At 46.8% G+C, this 17878-nt stretch overlaps 1 protein-coding gene across 1 annotated transcript; it reads right to left on the reverse strand.

The window, feature by feature from the left end:
- Positions 1-233: 233 nt before the first annotated feature.
- Positions 234-14553, reverse strand: LOC111847016 (matrix metalloproteinase-15-like). Its single transcript, XM_023817833.2, has 10 exons — positions 13534-14553; positions 7977-8125; positions 7689-7811; positions 7093-7400; positions 6780-6941; positions 6019-6245; positions 5428-5566; positions 3887-4037; positions 3645-3760; positions 234-3466 (listed from the first exon to the last, which is right to left on the reverse strand). Exons 1-10 carry the CDS (start codon positions 13657-13659, stop codon positions 3027-3029), a joined length of 1941 nt encoding a protein of 646 aa, XP_023673601.1. The 5' UTR covers positions 13660-14553; the 3' UTR covers positions 234-3026.
- Between the last annotated feature and the right edge of the window lie 3325 nt (positions 14554-17878).

Here is a 17878-nt window from a genome sequence, read left to right on the forward strand (position 1 = left end):
GAGGCTTCAGGCTGAATGCAGTGGTCAGGGGCAGAGAGCTCCATCCTGGAAATGGTAAATAACAAACCCGTGTCCGCTTGCTTGTGCCGTACATGTATGTGAAGACACTTTCTGCTTATAGCGTGTTCGGTAATCGTCTTCCTCTTTCTCATAATTCACAGGACAAAGTGCAGTTTTGGCAAGCGCCTCAAGAAAGAACAGAAGCAGAAGAAAGTCTCCTGATCAAACGTAAAGCTGGTTTAGCAGTCACTTTTTATTGTGTAAGAAATACACATGTGTCCAGCATGAATTATTACATCTGACAAGAAGTGAACAACATAAACTTCGACATCTTCAGTATTTCTGCATAAGGAATGTTATTCACAAATTCAAATAAGACAAACACACCATTAAAAAATTAAGTATTATTTACAATTGAATGGATTTCAGTTAAACTGAAAAAAGATAGCCGATAAATCTAAAAATAACACAAAGCAATTTACATAAACAAATTCTCCTATTTCCAATGATATTAAAAAGAACAGTATAGTCTGCAGCAAGACAAGGCTAATCTATCACAAGACCAGAAGTGCCCAACCAACCAGAATCCTGTACGTTTCACAGAATACATTTTAATTAGCACCTAAATGAAAGCTGAAACGCCAGGTGAGACAATTTACTATCCAAATGTCTATTAAAGTGATTAACGGATGAGGTTGAGCAAATCCGTGCAGCCCAAGAGGACCGGCGTTGGGCACCCCTGCTCAAGATTTTTAGGGAACATCACCCATGGTGAAGCGTCCCCAGTTCAAGAGGTCTACCACCTCACCCTGAATCTCCAGCTTCTAGAAGATAATCTGGAAAGTGAAGTCCACATCCAGATTTAAGGTGACTGGGGAGAGCATTCCACTCATGAGTATAAATTATGGGGGGTTTGTAACCCCCCAGTAATCAAAACCAGCCAATACAACCCCCTGGACCCCCTTAAATGGGTAGACACCTCAACCCTACCAATGTTCAACCCAAAATGATACCCTTGGTTCCACTGGAGGAGATTCATAGGAACATACAGATTAGTGTAGAGAGGCTCTCTCCAGGCCTGCAGAAGAGCTTCCAGACTCTAAAAGTAGAGAAGGCAGGGCCCGTATGGCCAGACCTGGGTGACTGAAGCCAGCCTGCCCATCTATCATAATTCTACAGAGAGATCAGCTACAATAAGAATTAAAATCAGCCTACAGATGCCCTCACAGCCTCGTCCTAGAGCCTGTGACTGACTGCCCTGCCCTGGGGGGAAACTGGATACTGTCTGGCTGTCCCAGGCATGTGATGTCTCCCCCGGCCTATTTATGACAAGCTACCAAAATATGTATCCCCCCCTCCCTTTAAGGTGGCGATTAGTAGCAGGGTAGGCATTAGCAGATTCGGGGGGGTAAGAGTACCCGGTGCCAAGAGAGACAGCTGCATATAGACACCCCCTCCACCCCCCACTAACTAGTGATTTTGAGCACAGACGCAGGACACAAATTCTGCTCCTGGAGTTCACAGTTTATGTAGAACAGGTACATTTAAAACAAATATTTTCATGATATGAAAGACCACAGAAACACGGCGGACCCTTATAAATCTACTGGCTCTGCTCCTGGCTCCACAAACATGAATGGGATTATGGGTAGAGCAGTGTCCGCCCAACCTTACTAGTTTTGTCTGAAAGCTTACCCCTACCTGGCCTCTCTGCAAAGCACGGACATCCTGGATTGGGATTGTGATCCCATTTCTGACACACGTTAAACATTTTACAACACTAACCAACACTGGGAAGATTTTTTTTCCATGATTCCATGATTCTCCTATGACAAATATTACATTACAATGCAAACAGCCTATAGTAATGAGTGTGCTTTCGTTAAGTTTTTATTTTTGTTATTGAGGCTTTGCGAGCTCATGGGTAAGTGTTCAAACATTTCAGGGCAATGCGGTGAAGTGTCGGGTCTGTGGCAACCCTCTGTTATGTAAGCAGGCTGTCTCTAGGCCAGAGGTGGGCAATCTTACCTGCAAAGGCCCAGTGTGTATGTAAGTTTTTGGGATAACCTTTAGGTCAGCGGTTCAAACCCATAATGAATTAAGGAGTATCAGTGAAAAGCCGGAAACACAACGGCCCTTTCTGGATAAGCCTGCCCACCCCTGCTCTAGGCGATCTATCTTTAAGTGCTAAAAGGTGAAAACAGGTTATTTCCAAGTACCTTTCCTTCACAGGCACATTGGACATTAGAGACAAAAGGTAGTGCAACAATGACCCCTTTGAACATTTAACAGACCAGTTACACCAGCAAATTTAACTGTACTGCCTCAGCTACACAATTGTGCATTAAATCATGGTGACTTTGACTAGTCCTGCTCCAGGCTAGTGCTTCAACGGGAAACTCTGAATCTTATCTTACCCGACTTCACAAAGGTTGATTATTCTGAAGTGGAAGGGACTTTAAAAAGCTGCCTACTCTGCACGTCGTCTGGGCCGGTTCTGCAGGATTCCACAAGGCATCGAGTGAGGAGATGCACGCCGCTCGGCCTGCCGGCCTCCAGTACCAGTAATTTCCAGGTCTACTGGTTTCTGACCCACTGGTTCCCCCACTGAATATCCACAGCAGTTTCTGCTACCTCAGATGTGGGGGGGGGGGGGGGGGAGAAAACCTTTTAGAGGAAGAAAGCTTTCCTTTGGCCGATTCTAAGTGGCCAGCATTTCAGTTTAATTCAAGCTGTAATTGTTTTGCCGGACAGCACTTCTTTGTCTCAGAGAAAGCTTCTGGGTGCTGAGGGGGGGAGGGATTTCCTGGTTTAAAAAAAAAAAACTTGCGTACATACAAATAAAGGAACCCAACCAATCAAAAAAATGTGCAAATTTTACTTGTATAAATAGACTACAGTATTTGGACTGGGAGGTGTAGGGAGTGGTTTATTTGCACCAACGCGTGTGAATATCACTGTGTTCAAAAATTAAGTGCGTGTGCGCATGTGTATCTGAGACACGGGGATGGAGGTGGGTGCTGGAGTCACACCCAGTCCTGCAGGGAGCGTTTGCAGTAGACCAGCAACCTTGGCGGCCCCTTCCTCTGCAGCGTGCTAATTATGGCGTAGATCAATCCCAAAATGCACAGTACCAGCACCAGCGGCACCGTAACCATGACGATGTCCATCACGCTGGCCCCGTCATTATCCATCTTCACTACCACGTCGATGTCGTTGGTGCCCTCGTCCTTGTAATCCACCTCGTTGGTGCGGTCGCCGTCGCGTCCCGCGTTGGGGTCGAACGGCTTATCGTCGACCTTGGGCCACTTGCGCCCCGTGTCCTTGTCTTTATCCGTGTCCAGGTCCGGATCCACTGGGCATCCCATGAAGTCCCGCAGGATAGATTTGGGATATCCCGGCTCGCTTGTCATGCGGAGGTTGTCAAATTTCCAGTACTTAGTTCCTTTGTAGAAGTAGGTGTAAGCTGTGCGGTAAGAGAACGAGAAACAAACATCTTACCACAGTGACTCCCCTGTCATCTTACAGAAGTGATTAAAGCACTTAAAGCAGAAGTACTGCATAGTCAGGGTCAAATTCTCAGGTGATTCCCCCTCCTGTGTCATTTCATAGTCCCCCGCCCTCTGCTCCTCTCCCTCACCCACCTCCGTCTTCGCTCAGGAAGGCCCCCCGGGGAGAGGGTGGGATTTCCCCCCAGACGCTGATGGGTTTGGGGTAGTCCCTGTCCACAGCCCGGGATTCTTCATTAAAGCGCCAGTACCTGTGGCAGGTCAGAGGCACTGAAATGGACATCCTGCCCTTCTACTGCCCCCCTCCCAAATTCAGGGAACTGAAACGCAAAGTTTGGCAAAGTGCAATTAAGGGGGGGGGAGGGGCTGTTTCTTACCGGTCCCCCCTGAAGAAGTAGGTGAAACCTGAGGGTTCCCACCAGATGGCTGTCTCAATCTTGTCATACGGGATGTCCCTCCCATAGTACACCAGCTCCTGGGGGTATCCAGGCTCCAGGTGTGCCTCCCGAAACAGCCAGTACTTACTTCCTAGAGATGACAGGGATGGGATTAGGGATTATGGTGGATGTGGTGATGTGCTGTCCAGCTGGGGTGTTTAACATCACGGAAACCACACATATGCATGGGGCCCCCGAGGTTAGTAGGGCCCCCCCTGTTGGCAACAAACAGTCATTAAACTAAATGATAAATACACACATTCCTTCTTTGGGAGATGCTGAAGCGGCATGTTCTGCTAACCACTTAGCTAGCTATGACCTTCTGACTTGCTAGCTTACTAGCTGTTTGTTTAATTTCTGAAACATCTGAGAAATGGCCTCAAGTGACTATTTGTGTGGGGCCACAGAAACAACAAACCAGTCCCTGGAAATATCCTAGATTGGGAACCCAGTGGCACCCGTTATCCCAGTTTGGTGAGCGCAGCCTAGTCTGTTGAGAGAATCGTCCCATGTCAAAGCAGCCAACACGAAAAGGCCCATTCTGCACAGGTCAGCTTGACGTTGTGGGAATTCCGTGTGGGGATGTCGCACGATGTGCGACAGCTGTTTGCACACCCCCCAGCCACAGTCCTACTGGCAGCGATTCTCACTCCGAACCGAAACTCATGCAGTCAGCATCTGGAAACTGAATGCTGACACAAATCACAGCCACATCTGCCAGAGGTCCGACTCCAAAATCTCTCCTTTTCTGTCGGCTGTTTTCCCTAAATGCCAAAATCCAAATGTTAGGATGTTTGGCCGCTGACATCATTAACACTAATAACAACTATAATAATGTTTTTCATGGGGCTGCAGCTGTCTTGCTGGGGTAGGGACTCAAGGTCTGTTTTTAATGTTAAAAACAAGGAACACTAGTCTCAGCAACATACAGAAAAGGACTTAAGAGTATAATTTTCTAAGTGTTAGACAAGGGCCACAGCAATGAATGTCACGTAAATCTGAACTGTCGGCACATAAACATCAGAATGAGGCTAAAGGTCAAGTGAGTCAGTGAAGCGGTGTCACGTCGAACAATGCAAACAAAGGATGCAAATTCTCATTTTATAACTGCTATAAGGGAGAAAAGTTTGAGCAGTAACTCAAAGCGAGAGGGGCCACAGCTTTATACAGGCTGCCCTCCCCACATGTGCCCCATTCAGCTGCCAGGGCTCCGGTTACAGCGAGGGGGCAGAGTCTCGCATCCTGGCAACATGGAAAAACACAATCATAAACCACCCGCATGGTGGGGTCCGCTTTCCATCCAGATACACGTTTCCCGTGACAGGGTGCGGTCTATCCCTCCCCGTGGATGGGGCTGATCTGACCGGAATTAGTCACGATAAGTATCAAAAGGTCACTGCCGGGATTTCGTCCTTACAAGATGGGCCGATTATCCAGCGCTATGAAAGGTCAAAAGGTACAAAACGGCCAGACGCAGTTACCTTTGAAGAAGACGAACCTCCCATCATGTCGCTCGTAGGCGGCGTCAATGTCCCCAGGCAGCCCCCTCCAGAAGTGCCCAATTGGCATGGGATAATTGTCCAGGACCCGATTCCGTCGGACCCTCCAGAACCACCGGCCCTGTTGGGCAGGGAAGGGTGCAGACGATCAGATCTCCACACCATTTCCATGAGGTCTGAAAAACGTGTTGTGTTCATCAAGTAACATTAGGATCCACGGCTGACCAAAGTATTTGGAAGTACCAAAACTAATGTGACATTTAGACATTGTGGCATGTACACCCAACACACTCAGCACAGCCACTGCACGAGGGAGGCCTATAGATTCTCTGGCACGCATCCAGAACTTGATGCTAATTCAAGTGTCCACCGTTAAAAGCAGAACGAGAAGCTCTGCCAAAGGGTTCTATATTTAAACTGGCCACCCTCAGCCATTCCTCTCGTTTATGAAGGCATGACAACTCCAGGATGACTTGAACAAAACGCAGGTTCTCCTTGGGCTGTTCCCTGGTCGAAGGGCTTCATCACGCTCTTCTGTTGCAGACTTCCACACATCACCCAAAGGCACCTCACCTTGAAGACAAACATCTCTCCACGCAGCATGGCTACGGTGTCGAAGTTGCCCTCGCAGATGTTGGGGCCATAGTGGTCCGGCCGATCAGTCCCTTGGGGGCTGTCGGGCTCTCTGGGAGGTGGGCCCTGGGGTGTCCTTGGGGGGTCGGGCTGTCGGGGGTCTGGCTGAGCAGGCTGCCGGGGAGTAACGGTAGGCAGAGGTCTGGTGGGGCTATTGTTTGGGGGACCTGGTAAAATCAGCACAGAGACAAAAGCTGATTTTGTTGACTCATCTTCCCCAGAATAGACACAGCCAATGACTGCACACAACCTTGGAAGGCAATGCAACGAGCCAAAATCATAATGCAATCTCTAGAAACTCAGTCAGAAAGCCGAATCTGGAAAGCAATAAATGGATTAGTGCCTAGGAAACCATGATAAATGGCACAACCCTTGCAGAGCTGAACTATCTCGAAGCCCAAAATGGTATAATGGACATCATCACCCCACTACAATCAAGAATTTTACACAATTTTGGAGGACAAACCAAAGTCTTATGAGTTAGTGCTTGGAATATTCGCACAGCTAGACACTTAAACCTCTCAAGATACTCAAACCTGATTAACAAGCATCTCAACCTCAACACTGCTGGCTGTAAACCTGACGCAGTGGATCATCCGTGTACAATCCCACATGCAGGTCAGGCTGAATACTCCAACTTTCAGTCCACAAGTGACCGACAAGATAATCTCCAGGCCCAGGCTTCAGAAGAGGTGGCCCACCGTAGATCTGCTGGATTCCACGCTGGTCGTCCTCGGGCAGCTGGAAGTCATCGGTGTCCATCCACTGGTAGAAGGGCGCCATGATGGCAGAGGGATTGTTTGAATGTTCCAGGCCTAGGGCATGGCCAAGCTCATGTACGGCCACCAGAAACAGATCATTCCCTGAAGAGGGAGGGCAACAGAGTCACCTCAAACCCAAGCTGGAATGATTTACCTCCCAGGTCTTTCAAAATCAAAATAATTCAATTACTTCCATTAATTGACCCTAACTCCCCCCACACACACACACACACAAGCAGCCTTGTCAAAATACCTGAGAGATCTTGATTGCCAAGTGTCCAGGGTTCATCTGAGTCAAAGTGCGTGTCCCCACCCATGCCAGGCCCAGGAAAGTAGGCGTGCGCCAAGAAGCCACCCACACCATCAAAGGGTGAGCTGTCACCATGGAAACCAGAAGCGAAGAACACCATGATGTCAGGCTCCTTGCGTCGGTTGTACTTGACTTCATGGAAGGGCACCTCGTGGAAGCGCAGTGGTGTGGCGTTCTCCCACACCCGGAAGGCCTTTCGGACCGCCTCGTAAGAGTTGTACTGGCCCACTTTTGGTGTGTAGTTCTGAATGCTGGAAATGGGGGGGTGGGGCTGGTCAGTCTTTCTTGGAGGATGAACACCTCCAAATGTCAAATCACACTCACCAGACAAGTCTAGGTATTCCTTCATATCTACCATTTTGAAAACCAATTAAGACTTACAGGATAAACATGGTTGTTTACAAACCCTAATATAGGGGTGTGGTTGGGCTACAGTATGATTTTCAGTGGTGCCCAGTATGTGTGTTAATACTGCAAGTCTCTGGGGGAGTTTAAGGACGTTTAATAAAGGTGTGTTGAGGTTCAGGCCACATCTTTACCTGAACGTCAGCTCCTCCTTGTTCCACCTGTGACCCGTCAATGCGTAGCGTTTCCGGCGAACATTGGTTTTGATCTGGCCCCCAAATTTGTCAGGGACTCCGCACCGAGGCCTCTTCATGGCCCTGGGAAGCGAGAGGAGCCGTCAACACTCGCTCTGGCTGGTGGGTGTGCAAAGCGCTTTCTGTGTGCTACAAAAACACTACGTGGAGACCCTATGTGGAGGTGTGTGGAACATCCAGCTTATATGCATAGAAATTACATTAAAATGCTTGGGGGGGGGGACGTACTGCTGTGTGGCCTCGTCCAGGACTCCGGTGACTGGCAGACCGTAAAACCGCTGCATGTCACTGATGGCGGAAGACAGTATCTGCGCCGAGCGCATGGTGGACATGCGACCGCTGGCCTGGGGAAGGTAGCCGTAGAGCCGCAGCCAGGACTGGAGGGGGCAAAGGCAACAGACACTCAGTATTTTGGGGGGGGTGGTCACTCGGGGTTCAACCTGGAGAAGCTAAAGACCCCAAGTTGTGATGGCAAAGAAAAGTAAGGATGGATGCACCACCTGCAACAAAACAATAATAAATAACATGAACAACCAAATGATTACTTTGTTTCTTCCACAATATGAGTGACACATTAAGCCCCTCGCATTACACTCATTCTCAGGGGTGAGCTAGAGCAGCGCTAGGCAAGCCTGATGGACTGGGTGACACATCACTGGTCCACACAGACTTCAGATAGACTTCAGAGCAGTGTCTCCCAATCCAGTCCTCAGGAACCCACAGTCAGTCCATTTTTTTGCTCCCTCCCAGCTCCATGTAGGAGCAAAAACCTGGACTGTTTGTGGGTTCCTGAGGACTGGATTGGGGGACACAGTTATGATCAGCTCCTTTGCCCTTCTTTGCTATGGGAATACTGGCTGTGTGCGGTGATGCCCAGCTGGCAAACGTCGAATGTCAGCAGGAGGCAGGCGGCCCTTAGATGAGACGTCATACAATCAGACTACGGAGACTGGCAGTCATTACTCAGGAGACGGAAAATGCTGCAGGCGGACAGAGGGGAATGGGCCAGGACTACGGACACCCAGGAAGAGTAGCGGAAATCAGGCTGGGGTGGGGGTGGCAGGAAGGATTCCACGAGGGGAGGGCGGAGAAACATCAATGACAGTCACAGGCTGATGGGTAGTGGGTGGGGTAAGGATAGGGTGGAGTGTGGCTCAGTGGGTTCGGATGCTGAACCTGTCATCAGAAGGTTGCTGGGTCAAATCCTAGAGTTAGCAGAGTGGGGATCTCACCACTGATCCCCTGAGCAAGACACTTAACCCCCAGTTTCTCCAGGGACTGTCTAACATAGAGCTAAAAGTGCCTGCTAAATAAATAATAATGGACATTTTCCATCAGTAGGCATTTTCTATCCCAAACACTACTAATTACTTAATTACACCTAATTAGAATAATGTATCTGTGGGCACTGATTACAACAACCACAACACAGCAATAAGCAAAGTTCAGGCTGAGCCTATGGATTACAAGAGACTGGCTGAATCAGTCAAGATGCCGAGTCCAAAAGCACGATCCAGTGCAGATTTCTCAGCATAGAGCTAAGTGGGGACCTGGGTGGCCATGTTATCCACCCAAAAGATGCAAAAACTATTAAGGAACCACAAATGCAGAACAGCAACACGTCAATATTTCGGGTGAAGCTGCTAAAATGGATGCCCTGTAAATTTCCGAAACCTCTCAAAACTGATGTCACCACCAGTAACGTATTCGGCATGGCCTGGAGTTTGAATGGATCTCACTGGTATCCTTCACCTCCATCTGTTTTCCTAAAGCTATTAACCACAGCTGCTAAGCAGACCCCCGCAGCCAAAGAAACTATTGTTGCTAAGGACAGATTTTCATATTTTGAATAGTGGCTGGGGATTGCGGCTTCTTTTTGGGAGGGGGGACGCGTGGGTGTGAACTCTCTGCATGTCATCTACTGAAATTTAGGTAACCTCTGGGGAGATTAAGGTCAGTGAGCAACTTATGAACTACAGGTGTCCCACAGTCTAGCCCCAGGCTTGCAAGACACTCTAGCACCAATTTGATGTTTAGTGACCCACTCCCATCTCCACCAGAACCTTATGGACCCCATATTTCTGCAAATGGCCAGCCAAGGCCCACTCCTTCTCTCTCTTCTACTCTAAATCCTTAACTCATACTGCTGCTGCCTCCCTTTCACCTCTCCCCTATATCAGTGTTTCCCAATCCGATCCTCAGCGACCTGCAGTAGTTCACGTTTTTGCTTCTTCCCAGGATGGGATGGAAGCAAAAATGTGGAGTGTCAGTGGGACATCGAGGACTGTGTTGGAAAACACTGCTCAATACCTTCTCAAAGTATTTGTTCAAGGAGGGGTTTATGTTGAGAGCCCCCAGCTTCAAGAGAGGTGTGCCATGGCTCTGGTAATTAGGGCTCGGGTACCTATTAAAAACCACAGCTTGGGTCTTTTATTCACCCCCCCCCCCCCCCCCCCACCAAGGGAACCTTGGCATCGATGGCAGCGGTATTTATTACAGAGAGCTGGAGCCGCTGAAATTCTCCTACCCAAGTATTTCAGCAAAGTAATTCAATGTGCAGCTCATTACTAGAAAACCAATTGGGAAGGTTCTGGAAGAGTAGCCAAAGGGGAAGGGAACATGGCAAAAAACCCATTTCAGCCCTGCCACGGGCCCTAGTGCTTATCACTGCCTGCGGCAAAGCCCAAGTGGTGCTTTAAGGACACGTTCACGTTCAGCCTAAAACAATGTTTCCCTATCCGGTCCTCGGGGATCCATGGAATCCACATTTTTGCTCCCTTGGAGCTTGGGGGGAGCAAAAACATGGAGTGACTGGGCATCTCTGAGGACCAGAATGGGAAACACTGGCCTAGAAGAAAGTCGACAGTGTCAACAAGGAAGGCCTGATATCCAGATGACTATCATCTGCCTTTGCTGACAACCACTCAAACCACGCATTTTGCGTGGGGCCCCTGAGGTTTGAAGGCCCCCTGTTGGCCACAATCACACACTATACTTCAGAGTACAGGGTGTGGGTGGGGAGGCCTGAAGTGACTTTTGAGTGGGGCCCCAGAAACTACAACCCCAGCCCTGTACACAGTGTAATCCCCAGCCCTGTAACAGAAAACAGAAACACATGAATGACCAGCAAAGGGCTGAAGACTGTGCTCTGAAACAAAGAGCAGCCTGGAATTAGCTTGGCCAGAGATACACCCTCTCCAGTACAGCAGGACACCTCATTTGGCAATGAGAACCCGCCCGACCTTCCAGGAACCAGATGCACATGCAGCCATGTCCCCTGTGACATCACATCTATCCGCACCAACACCAGCAGTGCGGTGTCCATGACGACCAGCAGTGCGGTGTCCATGGTGACAGGCAACTGCAGCAGGGAAAACACAAACTTTGCTGGGTGAGGCAAAGCAATGGAGAGCTGAAGAGTTCAGGCTGAACACAAGGGGGTGGGGGGAGGGCAATGCTGTGTGACGGCCTGCTCCCCCTGCACCTTGCATCACCAAACCCCGCCCCCCCCCCATGTCTATGTCTATCTGTGCCTCACTCTTACACAGTCAGCAGAAGACAAGTGTGCACATTGTTCATCACACGATGCCAGGCAGGGCTGGGCATCTCAAAGGCTGCCCTTTGTTTGCAGCATGCTCAGATAACCGGTCACATGTGTCACAGCTGAGGCCAGTCTCCAGATCCCCTGCCCCAGCTTGGCCACATGGGAGGCAGAAACGTCACCACCTCTATTCCCAGACTGCCTCCGCTACCATTCACTGCTTAGCTATCATCAAATATCATGCAAACTCAAAATGCAGCTGGTGTGTGCTGCCCAACAAGGGGCAAACACACTGAAACTGAGACAAAGGCCTTGTAAGTTTCTTGACTGTCCACCTGCATGTGTAGTAGGCAGGTAGAGTTGAGCAAAAACATTTTGTCACAAGATATCCAATGTCTGTAGTAACTCAATTTCAATCACATATGCAGTTATGGAGGCTTGCCTGGGTAGGGCAGGGTGGCTCAGTGAATTAGGATGCTAAGCCTCGGATTGGAAGGTTGCTGGTTCAAATCTCAGGGGCAGCAGGGTGATGTCACTCTTGGACAAGGTCCGTAACACCCCCCTGACTCAACTATATGCTACTTCAGATAGAAGCATCTGCCAAACCAGGGACAGCCTTATCCACAAAGGGCCGGTGTGTATGCAGCTTTTTGGGATAACCTGTAGGTCAGCTGTTCAAACCCAGGTATGAGGACTCGTCAGCCAATTAGTCCTCTAATTAGTAATCTAATTGCGGAGTTGCAGCGAAAACCTGCATACACAGCGGGCCCTTTCTGGATAAGATTGCCTACCTCGCTAAAGAAATAATTGTACACAAGTCATTCTTTTTAAAGTACTGCTTCTGTTGTCTCCCCCACCACACATGCTAGTGTGTCACTGGGACATGTATTTCAAATTCCAGCATTTGACTGGGGGGACAAAAATTACAATAACAACAACAACTATCCTGCCCTGTCCCATGTCAGACGAGTGGGGGACAAGTGGCATAAATTAAACAGTGAGTTGACATGCTCCTTCCCAACTTACATGCCTCCCAACACAGACGGGGCAGCTGCCAATGGTCAGGTTAAACACACACCACATGGCAGAGTGAACCTGTTTACTCTAGAACAAGGTGTTTCTGTTACTAGGAATACGGCAGAGCTCCCAGTTGTGCTAAAACACTGGTTTCCGCCTAATTTAACGATATTGCAGAGTTGTGAATGACCATTGCATGCGATCTGTGCAGTACGTAAGGGTTTAATTAATATGGATAGGCCTACCTAAATAAAGAGGTAGAGTTCTATCTGAAAAGCAAAATATAACACTGACAAAGGTAAAAGTTAAGGGGACATTCGGGGCGAAACACCTGATCTTTTTCCTGCCTGTTTGACCGCATATGGTCTCTCGCTAGTGTGTCAGTGAACTGGTAGAAGCTGCGTGTCCTTTAGCAGGGGGGCGAGGGGCTGTAGGAAGGGGAGGAGCCGGGGAGGCCATTGTTACGGTCCGGGGAGTTCATGTGGGAGCAGGCAACCGGAGCCAGCAGTCACGGTTTTTATTAGAGAGACCTCCAGTGCAGCCTTTAAAACAGGCACAATGAGATCGGCAATGAAACGGAGCCGAAACGGAAAACAGGAGCGTGTAGTGGAAACAATGTGACTGAAAGCAGCACGAAAATGACAACAGTGAAACGCAAGTTTTAAAAGGCTCCCTGCATTCATACAAAACTTGCGAATTCGCGTGTGGTGCGCCATCTGTAAGAAAGGGGGAAATCATCGCTGTTTTCTTTGTCTTTGCTTTCCCTGAAAGGCCGTAAAAATAAACACATGTACATGTAATTATAGGCGGACAGGATGATGTTCGAACGATCGGCATCTGTCTGTGGCTAGTCGATTACTATCAATGTACTAGTCGAAAATGCAAATGGATAAATATAACTCCATGATAAACTATTCTATATGGAAACCAGCTGTCTGGACATGGAACTGCAAGATTCGTAGAGTCCAGTGATGAAATTAAAACAGTAAATTCGTATCTTTAACACGTCATTGAGGTTCTTTGTCTAATATTTCATTAAACGCATATGAAGTGATTTCGTACTGTAGAGGGAATCCAAGGCAATAATACACCTTTAAAAGACTTTCAACCGAGGGAAGTTAAATCATTTTTTAAGTTAGTAATGGTTGCCTTTAAATATGAAGAAATAAAATTAGACTATTTATTATGGATTTACCTCATGCTGACCGTTATATAAATATAAATCACCTCTGCGTTGAAGCTGTCATCTTGCTCTGCCCGAACCGCAGATCTGTCAGCCACCAGCAGAAAGAGCAGCAGGACCACGGTCCGTTTCCAGAGAAGCCGGGTCCAGCGTTTCGCTGAGGATCCCATCCCGCCCGTGCAGCCAAGGGGAGCCTTTCCCGGTCCGTGATCCGTGCAAAACACGGGGCAGTGGCTGCACGCTGAAGCTATCCACGGCACAATGTGCTCTTAACGCCGAAAAGCCTTGCAATTGAAAAGACTGCTCTTCTTGTAGCATAGAAGCGTTCATGCACTACTTGCACACGACTTACAGTGGCTATAATAAACAGTACAGTTTTTTTCGGGGAAATTACGAACTTAATTTCTTAGTAAAGAGTAAAAATAAAACAAGTAATTTTAGAATCCTAGTGACCAATTTTATGTGCAGCGGAAATACCAGTTTCCCCTGTCAAATCTCTACCCGCCAATAAATCGAGTTAATTAAATCCGGTTAAACATGAACGTTACTAATAAGGGTTAATAACACTGAAATATTGTGCATGTTGCTAATTATTTTAACCAATAAACATGCATTTCTCCCTACGATACAAATATACAACGCTTAAAAAACAAGTACCATTGTACAGCGCAAATGTGTTTACTACTGACTAAAGTTTGCGTTTACTGCCTGCAAAAGTCTACTCCCGCTATCGAGTAAAAAGGAAAAAAAACCGATGACGACTACCCTTGGATCCCAATGTTAGTCATAAAATGAACTTGGTGGTTTGCCCGATTTCTGCCACATTCCCTTTAGTGTTTCTGAAGTGCGTCTCCGTTTACGCGCAGCTCCGTCGGCCGAGCGGTCCCTGTGCAGCTCCATCTGAGTAAGGCGCAGATCTGGCTCCTCACCGCCCTCTATCAAACTTGACATGAGGAAAGAGAGGGAGAGAGATTATCATCATTATCCTTCTTGACTACAAAAAAAGCACATAACACATGGTCTGATCAGCTCTGTCAGAAGCAGGCCTGCTTTCAGTTCTGGAACAATTTTAGCTACTAATGAAAGTTAGCAAAGGAAGTTGGCTTTAGGACTTAACACTGAAATGTGAGCTGAAAAGCCTGTACTGGCACTGCGCTTTCTCCGGTCATTATAAATATTATAAAAATAAATACTAAATATACCAAGCATGCGTTTTTGGTAATGGAAAGGGGAGAGTGCAACTCCTTCTAAAAATGTTAACGTATTTCTGTATTTTTTCCCCATGCACCACAATACACGAAAGGTGAAACGGGATTGTTATCTCATTGTACAGCTTCACAAAACTGCAGATTCGGCGATCCAGAACTAGTTCATCATCATAATAATAATAATAATAATAATAATAATAATAATAATAATAATAATTATTATTATGGTCAGTGATTTTCATGGGGTGTCACAACACCAAGACATAATAATAATAATAATAATAATAATTATTATTATTATTATTATTATTATTATTATTATTATTATTATTATGTCTTGGTGTTGTGACACCCCATGAAAATCACTGACCATACCTTCAGCACCTCATTGAAAAATTTCTGCTGGCACCCCAGATTGTGTACTCAATGCAAAATAATTATCTCTCTCTGAGCGGTCTTCTTAACAAAACTAGTGATAAATACCACAACTATTTTTTTAAATAGTGGGATATGGATGCAAACACTGACTTTCAACTGGCCGTCACAATAAAAACGTGTTTTTATTTTCTGAGTTTCTTCTCGAGGTCTTACTTCTCCTTTTTAAGGCATATCACCTAGTATTTCGGCAAACATCGATCTACCACACCACCTGCTGGCCATTGCCCATTACTGCACCCACCAAATAGTATTTGCAAAGCCAGTGTTTCTCAAGCCAAAGGATATCTCAAAGGATAAGCACAATTATACTATATAAGGCGTGGTAAAATTATTATATTTAAATCTTTAATCAGATTCAAGTAATGGTATTCTCTAATCGATTGGTCTTCAGGATAAATAGGCTTACTTGTGGGTGTGCACTTCCTATCTAGTGTTGTATCACTCATCAGCAGTTTTAGCCTTCTGACCCTTCGGTCACATCCAGGGAAGACTTCATCCACCTTGGCCATCTTCCATTGATTCCGTGGTATAGCATCATCCTGGAGTAGGACAATGTCATTTATCTTGGCATCTCTTTGGTCTTTGATTCCATTTTTGTTTTTGCTGCAAATTCAAAAGATATTCCTTTCTTTTCAAACTCCCAGAATTTGCCAGAAACTGAACTCTACTCCATCTCTTCTGAATGTAAAGATCCTCCCTTACAAACTCTCCAGGTGGTGATGCAGTGATTGAAGATCTCACCGCCAGTAAGTGATTCGGTGTTAAGGGTTCGGGTCCTGTCTGATCATTAAGGTGTTCTGCATTAATGGTTGGTTGTTCACGATGACCATCACTTCATACATGAACATTTTTAATGAAGAGCTGTCTAGTCTTCTGGTGGGCTGATCTAAGATTGCAGTTAGGATGTTCCTTACGGTCCGAATCTACATTTTCCACACGCCACCCATATGACTGGAAGCAGGTGGGTTCATAACAAACTTGCATCCCAGCTCTACCATTCTGGCTCCATTCCCTTCATCAACTCTTAGAATTCCTTCCTTGCACATATGAAATTTGTGCCTTGGTGACATCAGAGTTGACTTACAAAGCCACAAATAGTAATAATGGGTTTTAATTTGGTCGATTTATTCACACATACTTCTTTCCCTTGCTTTAGAGATTTAATTTCATCACTGAACACTTTTTTTGTGAACAATCATTTTATTTTGAAAGAGCAAAGAAGAGAACAAGTACAAAGGCACAAAAATTACCTCCCAGCCCCCCGCCCCCCGCCCCTCCCCAAAAAAACCCTGCGATAAACATCTGATATACAAATAGATAATGGATAGGTAGCACTTCCTCTTGAACGATGGTCAACACAACATCCTGTCTTTCTTCAAGTGTAGTGGCTTCATTGCATATTTGTTTCAAGGCTTTTGCCACCCGTGCCTGGTGTTTGAACCTTGATTTGGCTTTCAGTACCTCCTTCCAATGTGAAAACCTTTGCAGGTGATCTGATACAGATCTCTTTTGCTACGCTTCAGTTGTGTAAACCTGTGCTCTTTTGAGTTCTAATATATTAGACAAAATAAGAGAAAATAAGACATATTATACGTTACAAATATCATATAATTATTATTGTACATTTAATTACGAAGAGCAAAGATGCTTCCGATGCATAGCAATATATCATTTTCACTGTCTCGATCAACTTTTTAATGAATATACAAAAACCGCGATAGAGTGAAGCCGCGAGAGTCGAAGCGCGAAGTGGCGAAGGACAACTGTATGCTACTGCCTGAGCATGCCTGTTAAAATTAACGTGAATGGTGCTAGCAGGCTAGCAAGTTAATTCACAAGCTCTGGAGCACAGCACTGCTGTTTGCCAATTGCTCCTTTTTCTGTCCTATAATGACATTCAGTACATAATATCTGATAGTACATTTTTCTACACCAAAGCATCTTCTTTCCTTGGATTACTGGGTATGGGAAAACAAAGATGACAACGAGCAAGCTGGGTCCAACTGGATGGGTCACGTCAGTACCGGTCCTTGTCGATGTGGCACCCTAACCAAGCATCACTGCTGGCGCCCCCCGTATGAGGCAAAGTGAAAACAGCTGACAAGTCGGCACCCCAGGCAGCGGCCTATGTCGCCTATAGGATTGAGCGGCCTTGGGTCACGTGATTAATTTGCATGTAGCCAAAAGCAGTGATAGGATTTTTAGAAGTCTGTAAGCCAGGTGATGAAGGTTCTTAAAAAGACAGAAAATAAATACATAAAAATGGCATTACAGTAAGTAAGTAAAACAGGAACAGAAGGTCCCTCAGGACACTATCCATGAGCCGCTGTCACGGATCGACCCCGGGGATCCCCGACTGACGTCACGAAGATCACACCTCCGGGGATTCCTTGATTCTGCCTTTCCCGTTTTTACGAGCTGTCAGCTCTACGCCGCTATACCGGGTTGTCCGGTTTCTCCGGTTCTCTTTGCATCCACCTACCACAAGCTGTTGCAGATCATTTCCAGATTAGGGAGACTATTTTAGTTATCGGTTCTTGCACCCTGATACGAGATTTTCAAGATTTACTCCTGAGTTCGAGCGTTTTCCTGGTTTTGTCTCTCCGTGTTTTCTGATCGTTGTTTTGCCGTTTTGACCCCGAGTTTCTGCCCAGCCCCTTTGATGCCTGACGTGAATCGCCTGACCTCCGCCTGTACCCCGACTACGAGACCTGCCCAGCCCCCAAGACCGACTCCGTACATC

This window comes from Paramormyrops kingsleyae, chromosome 11 (assembly GCF_048594095.1).
Source record: "Paramormyrops kingsleyae isolate MSU_618 chromosome 11, PKINGS_0.4, whole genome shotgun sequence".
Lineage (NCBI taxonomy): Eukaryota > Metazoa > Chordata > Actinopteri > Osteoglossiformes > Mormyridae > Paramormyrops > Paramormyrops kingsleyae.

What these genes read in the sequence shown, in the direction of transcription:
- LOC111847016 (XM_023817833.2), bottom strand. Translation starts at nt 13,659, where the DNA reads ATGGGATCCTCAGCGAAACGCTGGACCCGGCTTCTCTGGAAACGGACC. An exon ending in ATGACAGCTTCAACGCAGAG is followed by an intron (nt 8,126 to 13,533) that starts GTGATTTATATT and finishes TGCCCCCTCCAG; the next exon opens with TCCTGGCTGCGGCTCTACGG. An exon ending in CTTCCTGAGCGAAGACGGAG is followed by an intron (nt 3,467 to 3,644) that starts GTGGGTGAGGGA and finishes CTTACCGCACAG; the next exon opens with CTTACACCTACTTCTACAAA.